The following is a 16637-nucleotide window of genomic DNA, read 5'->3' as shown; positions in this document are numbered from 1 at the left end:
TCGGCTTCCTAGCCAACGGAAGAGTTGCCCGTAACAAAATTCTGTTGGCCGCCGTACTTTTACCCCGGTCACTCACTATACCTGCGTTTATCATTACTGCGAAGTATCAAAGCCATCAGAAAATTAACTTGCGAGAATAATGCGGCCTTGATATGAATAATTAATGCGACGGCTGGGCAGCTGGGGCAGGCGCGGTCGACATGCCCGCAACAATGTCTGTAAGTAGTCGACTTCTTAGCCTCGCAGCGAGCGAAGAGCTCCAAGCTAAAGGCCGGCCGCCACGCACGAAGCGCTATGGCGCGAAGTTTGCAACGGGGTTCCTCGAGTTCTACAGGCAGTCTGAAATGGCGGACTGCACGGTGAGCTCGCGTCGCAGTCCTGGGACGATATGGGCTCGGCTGGTGGTTCTTTCGCGACTCAACGCCTTACCGGAATCCCCTCATCAGCTTATCTTCGCGTGCAGCTCCTTGGCCATCCCCCGCATCATAAGTGCATTAAAGATATGTGGACTGATATTTATGGGTAATTGCACCGATCCAAGCTTTTAGGCGTGAGCCAACAACCAGTTACGGACTGCGTCGCTTCCTTTCCCCGCCCTACCCTAGTCCCTACAGATTACCCTTATAGGCTTGGCCTTCACCATGCTTTCATCTCAGCCTGACAGCATACAGATAACTCACCCTCGGCACTCACCTCGCAGTTTTAATTGAAACAACTGACATTTTGCAACTGATACGATCGACTCTTGCAAAACCCCACCTAACGTCCCGCGCGCACCTGATTTTCACGCGGTGCCAGGTGGTTGGTCCTGATGGCCGCGAGTACCAGCTGCACGGGCTCTTGCTTGCCTATCATAGTAAGTACGATTTTATTGCAGTATGGCAATTCGCCGAGCGGAAGGTCGAGGTGCATCAGCTTTAATGGCCGCGCGTTGGGGTTTTGTCCGTCCGTTGGGAAGGTATTTCCACGGCAACACCATAAAAGTACGAAGTCGGAGACCAGTTGGCAACTGTCAAGATTGGCCGTTCGCATTTGGGGCTGGGAATATGCTTTTTGCTGGTGACCCTCCACTCCACGCTCTGCACGTGCACGGCTCTTTCGCGCCACCCTCGGCATTAAGCCGTCCATTAGCAGAAGAATGCTGCTGTAACGGCTCGGCTAATGTGGGGCGGGAAGCTGGCCCACCGGAAATTTTGGAAGGATAGTTTTGACCTCGACCTTGACCTAAGCCTTTTCGCGGTGCGTCAAGGAAGGACTGCGTAATGCAGAGTGGCTCTTATAGCTGTGGGGGAAAGGACTTTTCCCCCTCATCTAGAGCGGAACATCTAGCTGCACGCATGGGCACGGGATTCCCCCTTGACCCAAATCGATGTGGGCAGAAGCAGCAGCACCAGCAGCGGCGGTGGCGGCAAAGACGGAAGCAGCACAAGAACGGGAGCAGCAGTAGCAGTAGCACCAGCAGGGACAGCAGCTGGAGACACAAGTGCTCATGTTGGCGCAGAGCAATGCTGGGCAGGATAGAGGAATGGGAACGAGAATAGGGCTGAGGTTGTAGTGACAATGTGATTCCATTTTCTAGGCTTGCAGATGAGGCAACTGGAAATCGGCGAACTATTCTTTCCTTCACAATCGATACACAAACGTCAACAGGACATTCTTGCATCTCTCAGTTCGATGTTGCGTAGCGGCAGCAGCAGCAGCAGTAGAAGCAGCAGCCATGATAATGGCACTCGCAGCTATTACAAATTGATAGCAATGCCACCATGAAACCCCCCGCTGTGATGAATTCGGTGTTTTTTGACCTCTGGGGGCCCCAGTGGCGGTGGCAGCGGCGGCGGAGTGCTACTCGCCAACGGCGCCTTCCGCACTGTTCACTTGGTTGGGCACTGGGCGGGTGGTGTTGTGATGATGACGTCGATGATGATGGTGGTGTGACGATGATGGTGGTGTCATGACGATGATGAGGATGGTAATGGTGAGAATGGTGATGGTGGGGTAAGGATGGTGATGGTGAGGATGATGTGAAGCTGCGTCGGCCACACGTGTGACACACGGTATATGACAGCAGCATTAACTGCTACCGCTCCTAGAGTTACCACCGCGGCCGCTGGTCTTACTACCGGCCACCATGCAGCAGCAGCAGCTGCTGCTGCCCTGCCGTACAGCCAGGCAGTCTGTTGTGGATCCATCTTGTACTGGATTTGCGTGGCCTTTTCCCCTCCCTGGAGGGTTCCCTCCCTTCTTCTGCAGGGTCGACCTCCCTGGAGGAGAGGGGACTACTGCGGGCTGCCCGTGCGATAGTGTTGTAGTTGTTGTTTTCGTACCCATGAGAAAGTGAGCTGTTGTAGAGTTGTTGTAGAGTTGTTGTAGGATTAGGATTAGGGGGAGGGGTTGCGGAGTCGGGGAGTATGGTAGGCGCAAGGAGAACGGCTAGGCGGGTATGTGCATGTGGAGCAATCTCCAGCGAAGCCACCTGACCTCGTCCCGCACACGGTCAGGTACTACCATTTCCCCAAGCACCTCACCTCGTCTCGACACCAAAATACTGCGCAACCCATTTTTTTTCCATCCGTTGACCGTTGACGTGCGCACAGGTGAGTTCTTCCGGCGCGCTCTGTCTTCGGAGTTTAAGGAGGGCCAGGCGCGGCGGATTGTGTTGCGGTTCGAGGACTCGGGCAACACTTGGTCCGCCCTCATAGAGTATTTTTACACGGAGGTGAGCAACAGACAGACAGGCAGACACACGGAGTCAAACATTAAAAACAATTTAATACAGACGGGCCGACAGGTAGGCATACAGACAGATAGACAGACAGACAGAGGTTTTCATGCCTAGCAGGACACTGCAGGCCAAACCGTGACAGACCAAACTGCGCTTAAACTGCCGCCCAGCTGCTTACGTTGTCAACTGTCACGATGCCCGGTTCACATACCCCACCAGCGCCCCACACACCCAGTTCTGAGCTACGGCTCACACCCCCGCGCGCCCCTCCCCCCCTCCCTCCCTCCCTCCCTCCCTTCCCTAGATGCTGTGGACGCACTGGAGTTGTTTCTTTGACTCTTGAAATTGACTCCCCAGCCGTTCAGGGCATTGCAAAAGATTTCCTTGTGTGTGTGCAATTTTGCAAATGATTCCTCATCCGCCCCCATCCGCCCCCATCCGCCCCCATCCGCTTTCAGGAAATCTTGTTGACGGACGCCAACGTGTTGGCGCTCTTTGCCGCGTCCAGAGAGCTTATGATCCCCGCCATCCAGGTAGGGCCTATGGCCTCTTAAAAGACGCCCATACCACGTGCTCTAGTACGGCAGTCGTACGGCATCCCTCATCCTCCTTTTTCCTATTTTTCTGCCATATATACATATGTTATCGCACCCCACCCGCCGTCTTCCCGCATCCAGGACTTTTGCGCGGACTTTGCCCAGAGCTCCCTGGACTCATCCAACGCCATTCAGTTTCTGTCTCAGGCGGTGCAGTACAACTGCGACCAGTTCAGATCCAGCTGCGTGGCTCTGGTGGCGCAGTCCTTCAACACGTGCTGCTTTAAGCCCACGGACGGCCTGCCCGTGGAGGTGAGAGGAGAGGAGAGGGGGGAGAAGAGGGTTTCACGGGGTTGTTCGGTTGTTTTTTAAACAAACGAACACACCGGCTGAGTACAGTGTGAATACACACATATATAAGCGAAACCCCGGATGCGAAAACCTGCGCGCGCGAAAAATGCGAAGGTGCTGTGTGTGGGGGGGGGGAGGGAAGGGGGGGGAGGTAGGGGGTGGCAGGTGTGCGCGCAACGTGAGGGAAAGCTTTACCCGCAACGACGACCCAACCCGCCTCTCTTTCTCACCTTCCTAAATTGATTATGGGGGGGGACTGTCGAGGATTTGTGCAATTTGCACATGTCATGTAGCAGCCAAACATTTATAATACACACATATAAATGTATTTATGCACGTATGCATGAAAAAATCCCTACCTACCACTCGTCCCCCCACCCGCCCCTCCAACCCCTAGGTAATGTTGGAGATTCTTGACCACCCGCAGCTGTACGTCCAGACGGAGGAGCAGGTGGGCGGGCCGTATATTTGTGTGTGTGCGTGTGTGTGTGTGTGTGTGTGTGTGTGTGTGCGTGTGTGTGTCTGCATGTGTCTTTTGCTGTGTCTGAATGTCAAAGAGCGAACGACCTATCTGTCTGTCTGTCTGTCTGTCTGTCTCGGGTGTAGCTGGGTAGATGTGTTATAAGATCTACGCCTCCGCAACGGACACATCGATGTGCGTCCGATCGCAGTATCGAATCCAACCCACGTCCAAGTCAGCAACCGCACCCGACGCAAAACCCAACCCGCACACAGGTTCTCCTGTTCGTCCAAAACTACGTCCGGCGTCACCAACTCGACGCCGACACCATCCGCGCGCTTTACCGTACAGTACGACTGCCGTTCCTTTCCAACGAGCGCCTCGCCGCCCTGACGCTCGGCAGCGTTTGCGGCGATGGTGGAATCCGCGGATTGGGTAAAGGCGGCGACGGAACGGATGGCCGAGTGGACGCGTCCGGCGTCGTTGTCGCCGTCGCCGCCGGCGGACCCATGGGTCAGGGCCCTCCCAAGGACCTCTTGCTTGCCGCGATGGCCCAGCGGCTTTGTTGGATTGACCATCCGGAAAGGCTGCCGCCGGCGGCTGGCGGCGGCGTCGGCGGCGGAGGACTTGGCGGCGGCTCGGCCCCAGGCGACTCGAGTGACAGCGGTGGCGGGGGGAGCGGGAACGGTACCGGTACGGGTACCGGCGCAAGCAGGATGTTAGGCGGATTGCTGGGATTTGCAAATGGGGCCAGCGATATCAACGGGGACATGGCTGGGGTGACGGCGCCGCGGAAGACGTACTGCTGTTCGATAGAGTACGGCCTTCCTGGTGGCAGCGAGTACGTGTCAATACCGATGGAGGCGGTGTGGGACGACCTGGCCGCCAACCTGACGGTCCGCGTGTCAGGTGGGCGGCGACTGTGATGCGTGTTATGTACAGAGGTGTATGAAGTGCGAGGTAGGAGGGTGCTTATGGGCGATCTGGCAGCCCTTGAGCCCTCGGCTCGTGTCAGGCCCGATGGCGTTTTGCAGGTACGGGGAACGCACCCCCACGACCATGTTGCACACACAGCACATATATATATATATATATATATATGTATAAACACACACACATATATATATATACCATGACATGGTGGAAAAGGAAATGATTTAGAAGGCAGGTGGTATTCCTTTCCGTGTGTGTGGGAGAGTGAATGTGTGTGTGTACAAATATATATATATATATATAATATATATATATATACATACATATATATACATATACATATACATATACATATATATATACATATACATATACGATACATGAAATTCCCTCTTCACAACCCCTCGGCCCCTTTACCCGCCATATGCCCCCCACGTACGTACCCACACGAAGGCGAGACAGAGGGGGATCCGGACTCCATCCTCCGCACGCTCGATGATCCCGCCTCCTGGTTCAATGTGACGGGTGATGACCCCCTGCGCCCCGTGTGGGTGGAGGTGGTTTTCCCGCCGCACATGCGAGTGGTGGAGCTGACCAAATACACGTTTTCACATGGCATGAATATGTCGGCACATATGTTTCCGTACGGCATCAGTGACTCATCCTGGTTTCAAATGAAGGTACGGCAATCGAGAGGGAACGCGCTGTACTACGCGTAGTACGTGCCGTATATGCTTAGGGTTATACCCCGCGTACTCAGGTTGATGATGATGATGATGATGGTCTTCTTATTCTCTTGTTTGCATGCAAAAACAACACAGGAGAAAGCATGTGGAGTGGAACAGTATACAATAAAGGAAGGGACCTGTGTTTAAATGCGGGGTTTTTGTTACCCTAAAGTTCCCCTTGAGGGGATGAACCAGCGGGAAAGGCTTCACCTAATCCCTTTCTTTTTCGGCCTTTTGAGACCTTTTCCCGGATTGTTGTGCAAGTGGAAATTGTACTGTGTGCAGGCAAGTACGCTAGTGTGTACTTTGTCCTTTGACCGCTTTCACCTTTTTTTTACCCGTTTCTACCCCTTACCAGCCTTTTTATCCCCCCCCTCCGTTTTTCCCCCTTACCAGCCTTTTTATCCCCCCCCTCCCTCTTTCTACCCCTTACCAGCCTTTTTATCCCCCCCCCTCCCTTTTTCCCCCTTACCAGCCTTTTTATCCCCCCCCTCCCTTTTTCCCCCTTACCAGCCTTTTTATCCCCCCCCTCCCTCTTTCTACCCCTTACCAGCCTTTTTATCCCCCCCCTCCCTCTTTTCCCCCTTACCAGCCTTTTTATCCCCCCCCTCCGTTTTTCTACCCCTTACCAGCCTTTTTATCCCCCCCCTCCCTCTTTCTACCCCTTACCAGCCTTTTTATCCCCCCCCTCCGTTTTTCCCCCTTACCAGCCTTTTTATCCCCCCCTCCCTCTTTCTACCCCTTACCAGCCTTTTTATCCCCCCCCCTCCCTCTTTCTACCCCTTACCAGCCTTTTTATCCCCCCCCTCCCTCTTTCTCCCCCCCAGGGTATGTGCACGCAGGTCAGTCCGGGAGACGATGACCCCTTCACTCAGCTGCGGACCCAGGACTCCTGCCAACAACACACAGAGTTCGTTGTGACGGTTGACCCAGCATGCGCCAAACAGGTCGTGTGGCGCCGACTCCGCATCGTGGCGGGCGAGGACGGCTCTCAGCAAGTCCGGCTGAGCATCCGTCGTCTGAAGCTGTATGGCCGTGTGGAGGTCAGCCTGCTGCGAGAGCCGGACGGCCGGGACGTGGTGGCGGCGTGGCGGCGGCGCAAGGAGGCGGTTAGCAGCAATCGCCAGTTCAGTGCCATGGGGCTGCGGGGGCTGTCTGCGAAACGACTGGACCTCTGTTGATGATGCTGCTGATGGTGTTGGTGCTCCAGTTGGTGGTGGTGGAGGTGGTGGTGGTGTTCTCTTGAAACGATTTGGGTTATGACTAAAAAGGTGCTGAAGGGGGTTCCAAGGGATGTGGTGGCCAAGGTGGACATCGCGGGAGGGAAAGGCAGCACCAAGGCGTGGGATAGAAGGCCGTGCGATGCTGGAGGGCTGCCGCAAGGCCTGGAGGGCAGTCGTCGCAAGTGAGGAGTATGACGGTAAATGACGGCGCGCGTGTGTGTGCGTGTGTGCTGCCGACGGCATGGCCCCACACCCCTCCCCTTGAACGGCGTCGCTGTGCCTTTTGCCCCATTGCTCCCTCGGCCGCTGCTAAAGCCACCACCACCGCTGTTGCTGCTACTGCTGCTGCTCCTGGCGGATTGCGGCTGCTACTGCTGCTCCCTGAGACACGGGCTCAGTTGGGAGAGAGGGCCTCGAGACAGAGCGGGGGAAGGGAAGGGGAGCTCTGATTAGGAGGCGCAGTGGGGGGGGAAGAAATTTCATGTGTGTGTATGTCATGGCTTGAAAAGCAGGAGGGCGGCTGTTGGCTATCTGATGTTTTATCTTGAGGTAAAGACCAGAGGTGAGATGCGTATTGCTGTTATGCGATGTGGGTTAACGTGCGTGCTTGGTACGTGTGGTGGCTACTGCCGCGACGACGGAGCCGTGTGGTTGTGGTGCTGATGGTGGCAAGGGGTATAGGTGGTGGGGATTGTGGTAGCGGTGCTGGTGCTGGTGGCGATGGCGATGAGAAGTAGTAGAGATGAGGGCCGTAACGTTGGTTGACTCAGAACGCAATGCGGTGGGGTGCAGGTGCAGGTGGTGCAAAGCAGGTGAATGGAGTTAGGGAGAGGCCGGGACCGGAGAGGAAGAGTGGATATGTGTGTGTGCGAGAGAGAACGTGGGAGAATGTGGGAGAATGTTAGAGAGAGAAAGAGAGAGAGAGAAAGAAAGAGAGAGAGAGAGAGAGAGAGAGAGAGAGAGAGAGGAGAGGAGAGAGGGAAGGTGGGGGGGTGGCTGCATCACGTTGGGGGAGCAGAGCCGCGGCTGGTAAAGCTGAATGGTTGAGCATCTTCATGGCGGTGGCCGAATTCGGAGCAGCCGGGCAGCTGCCTGCTCCGAGACACCTTGCCGCCGCCCTGTTCTCCCTTAAGGGGAATTATACCCTTAAAAGTACTCGTAAACTTGTATAGACGTGCATATTGCTAAAAGGATTTCCTTTGCCCGCTTTTCAGTGGACTGAGAGATGGATGCATTGACCACATGGAAACAGACTCCGTGCGCCGTCCTTCCTCGTATGGGTTGTGTACGAAAACTGCTTTGGCCGCGATATCTCGTTCATATACGTGTATGTATGTGCTTGCGTGTCTGTGTTGTAAGGGGTACGAGTGTGTATCTTTATGTGTTTGTTTGTGTGTGTGTGTGTGCCCTTCCATTCGATGACCTTTTTGTGCGTGTATACGTGAATTGAATCGTGTTTATTATGGTAATGCACTGGCCTATATGTGTTGGCACCTCTCTACGACAGGTGTGTGCGTGTGTGTGTGTGTTTTACGGCAGCGACGGAAGTCCATGTGCGTCTGTGTCAATTTGTCGGTCAGTTGATGCGCGTTTGTTTGTTAGGCCAGCAGCAAGGTAGGTAATGATGTGTTGTGTGTGTGTATGCGTGTGCGGGTAACCTTGACTTGACGCTTCGTATACCCGCTGGATACTTACGCTTTACTTGTAGTTGTAGGCTGTAGCTGATTCGCGCAGCGGGAGAGGTGAAGGGTGATGACTTGCGACAGCTGAGGAAGCGGGGAAGCGGGGTCGGCAATTTCCGCCTCTGTGTGTGTGTGGGGGGGGGGGGTAGGGGCCCTGTGTGGCTGTGTGTGTGGCTGTGTGCAGGACGACGGCACCGATGGGAACGGAAGTATGGTTACATGCGGAGGTTACATGTATCTGACCGGGCCTGACACTGGCCAGGGGTTGCTGCCCTTGTTATATGGCGTGTGCGTGTGTATTAATTGGTGTGCTTTTGGATGGGCAGGTGATAGCATGGCACTGGAGAGTTGGTGCGCTAAGGCCTGTTGCCGGTGGCCCTTGGCCGGTCTTGGGCCTGAGTGAGACAAACGAATGGGATGGGTGGATGGATGGATCAATGGATTGATAGGTGGAAGTGTTAGCGCCCCGTCCATGTATTGTGGGAGCCGTAGTACAGCGGCAGCAGCTAACGGAAAACCCGAGTCCGTCGTCTGGCCGTGCGCTTGCTGCTTCTTGTCTTCTCCTTTGACACGCGCTGTGTGCGTATCTGTATATGCGTGTATGTCCATTGGGACGCCGCCGTGGCCGCGGTTCTTTTCCTGACGGATTTCACCGTACGCCGTACTGCGCCTTATGTGGATATTATTACTTTTTTTCTTCGTACTGCTTGTGAGGTGCGGCTGGCGGCGAAGATTGATATCATGTGGTATAGGGGGCAGGGACAGTGCGAAATTTCCTTTTCATCCATCACCACCACAGCGAGCACAACGGATGTGGGTCAATCGGCCTCCTACTGTTTGGTGCATCCGTTGCCCGTTTGCTTACCTGCTGCTGTACGGCCAGTGTCTTGATGATCTCGACCTTTTGCGTCACCCCACCAACGCAGGTCTGCGTATGTTTGGGAGTGTGTTTCAGCGGGTTGTGTGTGTGTGTATATATATTGTTTGAGTTTGTGCGTTGAAGGGTTGGCGACAGGAGCCAAACAGGCGACGTAGTGCGCACCGTCTTGGTCGGGGGGATGTAGCTCTTTTATGAAATCCATATCTCGGTGATGGGTGTTTTCGTGGCACGACTGACCCACGGGGGGTCACAGAAGCCTCTGTCCCATGGGTTGACGACTATGTCTCATCCCCACGGTGTGCCACAGAAGCCTCCTCACCTCGAAAAAGGTCAACGGACGCTCGGTTACGGAGCGTCACTGATGTGACCCCATTCTCCCGCTTTGAGCTCATTTCGCCAAAGCCTGCGCTGCCGCCGCCGTGCATTGCCTGCGGGATTACTATATGCGTCTGGGTCGTCGAAGAAGCGCGTAACGAATGCGTGGTAGGAGAACTTTTGGTTTGGATACGTCGCAGCTAGGTAAGGGCCGGCAGTGCCGCAACGTAAGGGAGGTTGGGGAATCCTTTTTTCGGGGGGGGGGTATACTTGCAAGTGCGAGTGGTTGTGAATGTTGAGCGGGTGCCGCGCTTTGGAGGTGCAAAACATGTTCGGCAGGTTGCCACGCGCACTCGCGTGTGTGTGTTGTTGCCTGGGGTTTCGCCGGCCGTCAATATTTTACTTTGATCTTTCCGAGGGCATGAAGAGGTGTCTCAGGGCATGGAGTTCTGCTCCTCTTCCCTTCTCCTTCATCTTCCTCTTCTATCTCCCTCCGCTCATTACCGGCATTACCGGTGCCGCATGATGGCGGTGCAACCGCCGCCCTATTCTTGTCCCCGGAGATGTGCAGTTGGATGGATATGGTGTGTTCGGCGGGTGTGCGGCGGTGCAGTATCTATCTGGGTATGGCCGCGACCGCAGTTAGGAACGGCTCGAAAAACAAAATCTATTTCGCCTTGATAAAGGTGACTTCGGCAAAACTCCTGATGGGTTACCCTACGAATCGGTTACCAGCCAGGACAAAGTTCCTAACCATCATGAACCTAAGAACTGTCTTGTCTTCACCTGCTAAAGCGACCACAGACCTGCTGCCTGCTCAGCAGCTGCGTGCTTCTGTGCTGGCTGGTGCACGCTGAAAGCAGATGAAATATTTCCTAACAAGACTGCCCATGTGTACATCTTTAGGTTTGATTTGACGTACGTTGTATTATCATAAACACTGGAGGAGAAGGTACAGCAGGAACTAATCCTGCTTTTTGCGGGTTGGCAGCTGCCACAAGGTGGCTCTTACGTGTTTACATGTCGTACATGTTTACATATATCGTACATGTTTACATGGCGTACACTGACCGTTGGCCAGCTGCATGTGTTCCCCCGAGAGAATTCCGTCAGGGGGCGCACGTGGGATCAAATCGCAAATTCGTTCAGCATCTGGGATAATCTGAAATAAACTATCCTCATAAAACTTCCGTGCGTGCGTGCTCTATGTATTTGCGCTCTATGTATTTGCGCTCTATGTATAGGCTTGCCAGCTTCGTCGCATCAAAAGATCCCATAACGTTGCACATATCTACATCCGAAGGGAAACCAACTGCTCACCTCACCGGCTCGTAAGCAGGACATTCCATCAGCTCGTCTTCTACCTGGCCCCTCCACAAACCCGGCATGTTCGTTCCCCCCATGGCTTACGGCCGGGGTTAGCGTGCGAACCGCGACACATGCAGATCCACTTGCCAAGGCGAAAACGCATCAGGGTGATGTGGGTGATGTGCTCGCAGCATACTCACCTTTAGGTGCGCAAACTTCGACTTGGGATCCTCTGGCAAGCATTCTACTCCCATCCACATCTTATAGCGACAGGCAGTGACGCCTGGTCTAACCAGGTTCAAATTCCTCCCCGTATACTTAGGAAAAGGCCCCCCGGGGTCCACTGCGATATCCGGCTGTTCCCAATCCGCCAACAACCGCCTTCTAAACTCCTTCAGCAGCGCATCGGCACTGGGAGGTCCAGTTCCACAATTGTCCGTGCCTTCTCTCTGCGTTGCTATGTCCATCGTGTAAGTGGGGGCCTTTAATCAAAATCAAAGCCAGGATAACAGGAGATTTCGAGCACCTTCCCAGAGCTTCCAGAAGTGGCCATGTGGTCGCCCTGCTTCAAGCCATATGCCGTGATCTCCCCCTCCAACAAGGCCCTCCAACAAGTGTTGCGGTCTGCTTACTGACTAGTTTCCAAAACCGAAAAAAAACCAGTTGTGCACAAAAAAATAGTGCAGCGGTAGCTGCGGCGTTTCCGCGAAAAGTTGCCTATCGGGAGGGTAGCCTTGCACCGACAAACCCCCTTAGGAAACGGTTCTGCGCATGTACCATTGGATCCGTCATGGATTTCTCAAAGATCCCCCCAGTCCTTCCCGGACTTTTGATCCATTTCCCCTCCATCTTTTCAGGAGCGCCGCACTCTCTCCACTCGGCCCTGACCCTCTTCACTGCCCCCATCTCTGCCATTCCGTCGCCCGTCGTTTACCCGTTGTCCCTAGTACCTCCCAGATAGCATCTAGACCCCGTACCTGCGGCATCTTACGACAGTAAGATCGGCCGGACTTGGGCCTCGACGCACTGCAGCATCATGTCTGGGACTTCATGTGAGTCGGGAGTCGAGAGCGAACCTGGGTCAATGGCAAAGACCAAAAGATATTTCGCGTGCCCCTTGAGCGGGAGGGACTGGCCTGTGAAGGTCAGGCCCTCCGCATCGCTGCGTAGCGCATCACAAACACCATCAGTTCGCACTCACCCACGGTTAAGCTTATCTCTAATGCCTCACAATACTCGGAAAGCCTAAACATCTAAAAGAAGTTGCATACGCGCGCGATTAATGTCGAACAGCGTCATGTCATCCGCGTTCAACAGCTCCGGTCCCCCCCGCGGCTACCTATTGTGGGGTTATGCACTTGACCGAAACCCCGATCACGTTCATCAACGCAATCCGTAAATGCCTCAATAAAAACATGCCTAATAGGACAGGGCTAAACGTGCAGCCCCTGTTTTACCCTCTGCTCTGACTTAAAAGGCGTCCCCGAAAGGTGGTTGATCGAGACATGTTGTACTACCGGAAAGGCAGAATCCTGAACGTTAGCCCAGTGCCCGGAACAAGAGTGCGCCACGCTGCAGGTTGAAGCTCCTGTCCCGTGGCCATGATGCTTGGAAATTCTGTCGACCTTTCACTGAAAACTTGCAGCTTGCCTTTAAAGGGTTAACTGAATAAGCGGCCACTAAGAAGACATGAAATCTAAACGGCGACAATCATGTATACGAGCATTATTGTTTTCTTTAGCTCTCAGCGCAGCTTCTGCAGCTCTGGAAGTGGAACACTCCATCGGGGGATCGGGCTTTCGGCCAGCCGGCAAACTAGTTGGTAACTTGATATCGGTAGGAATGAAACGTGCATCTATTGGTGAAGCACATTTCCTGTCAGCAATCTAAGGCGGAGCCTCCTGAATCCCGGACCAGGATACGGAGCTAGTATGGCAGCGGCCGGCCCTGACCCCCGACGAGTTGGCTCTCTTGGAAAAATCCGCCTCGAGCGACGGGTGCGATATTTGGGTCTACCTGGCTGCCGGGCGTGCGGCGATGGAGTGCGGGCAACGCCGGGTTGGGGCATCTCCCTTACACAAGCTAATGCTGCTAAAATTGCATGCCCCTTCATCCCCGTCACCCTGATCCGCTAATCACGACCCTAACAACTTTCGGTTGCGCTTGGGGATTACAGGCTGTACTCCATTCGTGTCAAGACGGACCGAGGGACACTGTTATCATCCGTGCCGGCCAAGTGCCTGCTGTTGGATAACTTAAAGGAGCAGGTATGGCACGTGGCGGGGCGATGCATATTTAATACCAAACTGCCCAACCCCTCCCCTCCCACTGCGTAACCCATTTCCACCTTTTTTTCTCTCCTTTTCCCCCTCGGGAAGGTCGAACTCCAAGCCGGCCACGACGGCTTCATTGAGTCCTTCAATTATGGCGTCGAGTCCTGCTCATCCGCTGGTGCACCGGGGGCCGCTGCTTCCGGCGGCGGCGGCGGCGGAATCCCCGATGGCTCTGGCACCGGCGTGGGGCCCCGGCCTGACCGACTGCCCGTGCAGGTTAAGGTGCCAGCGCAGGGCCCGACGCTACTCATGCCTGAGGTGTTGGGCGAGTTCTCCGGTGAGTGGGCTGGTGCATGCGTGTGTGCGTGTGTGTAAAGAGGGAGATGGATGGCGAAAGGGTCTACGAACGGAACCAGCACCGCCCATGGAGGATCCATGCGAATTTGCCCATACCCCGCACGTTCGTGCGTGTTACCCAATACCGCGGCTTTACCATCCCTGCCTCCCCGGCCGTCACATCGCTGCTGCGGCAACCCCTAGCTGTCCAACTGTCGGACGGACTGCAGGAGTTTTTCGATACTTCCGGCGTCTGCAATCAATCGCTTCTTTCGCCTTGAGCACGTGAAGACCCCCATCTGCCACCCCCCAGCTGGCCTCTAGCTGTCAGCCTCGGCTGCCGGGCCTGGCTGCAACCTTCAGGAACTCTTTATCGACAGCGCTCAAAGTGCTACCGTGTAACGTTCTTCTTTCACACAGCTGTTGATCGTTTCCCTGTTCACTAGTCCCTTCCGTGCCATCTTCTTTCCGCTTCTCGAGTGGCTCATCTGTTAGCCTACAGCCCAGTCCGCGCGCATCAAGTCCTTTTTTCTATTACTCTTGTTCCATCTCGCATGCACGCATGCACGCGTAATGATATGGTGGTCGTTCCATGGATTGCAGACGTGTATGTGGATGCGACGGAGGCGGGAAGTGTGGGCGCCGCGGCGTACGATCCTAACGCCAAGCCGCGGACGTTGCCCTCGGGGGGAGCTGGTGGCCAGGCAGGGGCGCGGAGGGGCGGGCCGCCGCCCAAGGATGAGCGGACATGGCTGCAGAAGAACTGGTGGGTTGCTGGGTTCTGTGGTTGTAGGGGGTTAGGGTTTTGCTATTATCAGACCCAGTTCATTTGTTAATGGCGTTTTGGCAGGTTGTAATGTCGAGTGTTTGCGATGATGGCTGTCCATATAGCCTGTACTTGTGTACTTGTGCATGTGTGTGTTTTGCATGGCCAACTACGTTAGCGCAAGGTGCCTGAGTATGATGCTTCCCCTCCCGCCTTGCTCTCCTTGCCTTTCCTTGATGCGCTGTCATGTCCTGCTCTCTCTCCCTGTCTGCCTGCCTGCCTGCCTGCTTGCGGTCTTCAGGCTTTACGTGGTGGCCATCGGTATGATGGTCCTCAACGTCGTCGCCAAGGCCAATGTGCCGCCGCCGCAGCAGGGTGGGCCCGGGGCAGCCCCAGGCGGAGGTGGTGGTGGAGCTGCGCGCCGTAGCTGAACCTGTCTTACACGCGCCGCGGCTGCAAGCTCCCCATGTGTGTTTTGTCTTTCATGGGAGGTTAATGCCAAAGCCGCTGCCGCAGCTGCTGCCACTGCCTCGCTATCCCCGGCGTTTTCAGCAGAGGATTGAACCTCTTGGGTGTCGGGTATTTTGGGCGTGTCGGATACATTGGGTGCGCACACCTGGCATGCATAAGCCTGGTCAAAGGCCTAGGTGGCCATGCTGTGCCAACCTCTGGTCTAGATTGCCCTAGTCTGTGTGTGTCGGTACGTATTGCACGTATGGGTATGATGAGCCGCGCAGCGAAGGCTCGCGGCTGTGCTGTACTGGTTTCCACGCATGTGGCGGTGGCAGTTAAGCAGGCCGTAGCCATGTGGGCATGCAGCTGCCAGGTAAGGTGACGCAGCACAGCGCGAGATGATGAGTCTAGGGGTGTGCCCGGTGTTGGGAAAAGTGGCCGTGTGTTTTAGCGCCTTATGCATGCTCTCAGTCACTATTTCCGCTTGCAAAGGTGGCCGCGGGTCCTCCATGCTGCAGGAGTGCTTGCCAGATACGGATGATTTGGGTTCGGCCTCGCACATTACGAGGTGTTAAGAGTTTGAGGACTGTATGGCAGCGTTTGCGTTGCACTTCTACTCCTTGCTTGGTGAAGATAAATGCTGTGCGCAGGACGAAGTCCAGGAAAGTCTCTTAGTGCCCCAAGGCAGAGAACTAAGGAAAGTCTCTTAGTGCCCCAAGGCAGAGAACTACAAGTAACTAATGCTGGAAATACGCCTCCGTCCACTTATGAACGCTCTAATTGGATCGACACTGCCGACGTCCTTTGTTGGACATTATCCACAAGAAACCCACACGAGCCAACCACAACTGCCAAATAACCAAAAGGCGTTAGGAACGCAGACCCTCAGGTCACTTATCATCTTGCAGCTGGGATTTCCGCAGGATTTGGTAGGAAAAAAAGCGTCAGTGAACCATTTGCCCAGCGACGCTACGTCTCGTCCTTTCATGCGACATTTTGTCTCGAGAAACCCTAGGCGGTAAATCACAGGCGGCCGTTTGCTTCGCAAGGACCCAAGGCTCCATGATAATAATCCCGGCCTCGCCGGTCCTTGACCTCAAGATATTCCCACCGTCCCCACCTTCAACCCCAAGAAAGGCTCACCCAAGCACAGTACCCCTCACACCCACATCGCACAAAAATACCCCCAAGATCACATAATCGAGAGCCATGAAGCAAAATATAAGCCTGCGCTCTATGGCCTGCGAAGCGCTGCGTCCTCTCCCACTAACACAATCATGTTCCTGCCAAACTGCCAGTTCCCCAAAGTAATGTATACACCTGCATGTGCAATTTGAGATTGAACCCCGGCCTAGCCAGTTCTTCCCATGTACGGGAACACACCAAGAAGCTACATGGATTAAAGGGTCACGGCACCTGCGAATGTGGATGTCTTTCTCATCCCAGCATTACACACCGGTCGCCTGCCATAAAGAAAGGGGCTGGCATAGCGATATCGCTACCGCTGCAAAGATTTTCTTAACAAGGAGCGAGGTTCTCCAAGAGGACCATCGCTTCCTGTGCTGCTGTTGCTGCTGCCACCGCCATGCAGTGTGCAGCTGTTGCCTTCTTCGCCGCCCCGTCGCCGTTGTCGTCGCAGTTGTCATCCTCCTCCTCATGGCCTCTTGAAAC

General features: G+C 54.9%; 1 protein-coding gene across 1 annotated transcript; it reads left to right on the top strand.

Moving 5' to 3' along the window:
- Positions 1 to 212: 212 nt before the first annotated feature.
- VOLCADRAFT_120965 (uncharacterized protein) lies at positions 213 to 15555 on the top strand (the record flags this gene model as incomplete). The annotated part of the gene is made up of 15 exons (XM_002951374.1): positions 213 to 359; positions 799 to 856; positions 2595 to 2716; positions 3181 to 3255; positions 3400 to 3570; positions 4007 to 4060; positions 4345 to 4978; positions 5456 to 5682; positions 6558 to 6572; positions 6678 to 6839; positions 13056 to 13135; positions 13315 to 13405; positions 13517 to 13748; positions 14351 to 14513; positions 14815 to 15555. 15 exons carry the CDS (start codon positions 213 to 215, stop codon positions 14942 to 14944), a joined length of 2361 nt encoding a protein of 786 aa, XP_002951420.1. The 3' UTR covers positions 14945 to 15555.
- Between the last annotated feature and the right edge of the window lie 1082 nt (positions 15556 to 16637).

This window comes from Volvox carteri (genome assembly GCF_000143455.1).
Source record: "Volvox carteri f. nagariensis unplaced genomic scaffold VOLCAscaffold_23, whole genome shotgun sequence".
NCBI lineage: Eukaryota > Viridiplantae > Chlorophyta > Chlorophyceae > Chlamydomonadales > Volvocaceae > Volvox > Volvox carteri.
This window is presented reverse-complemented; position numbering and strand designations above follow the sequence as displayed.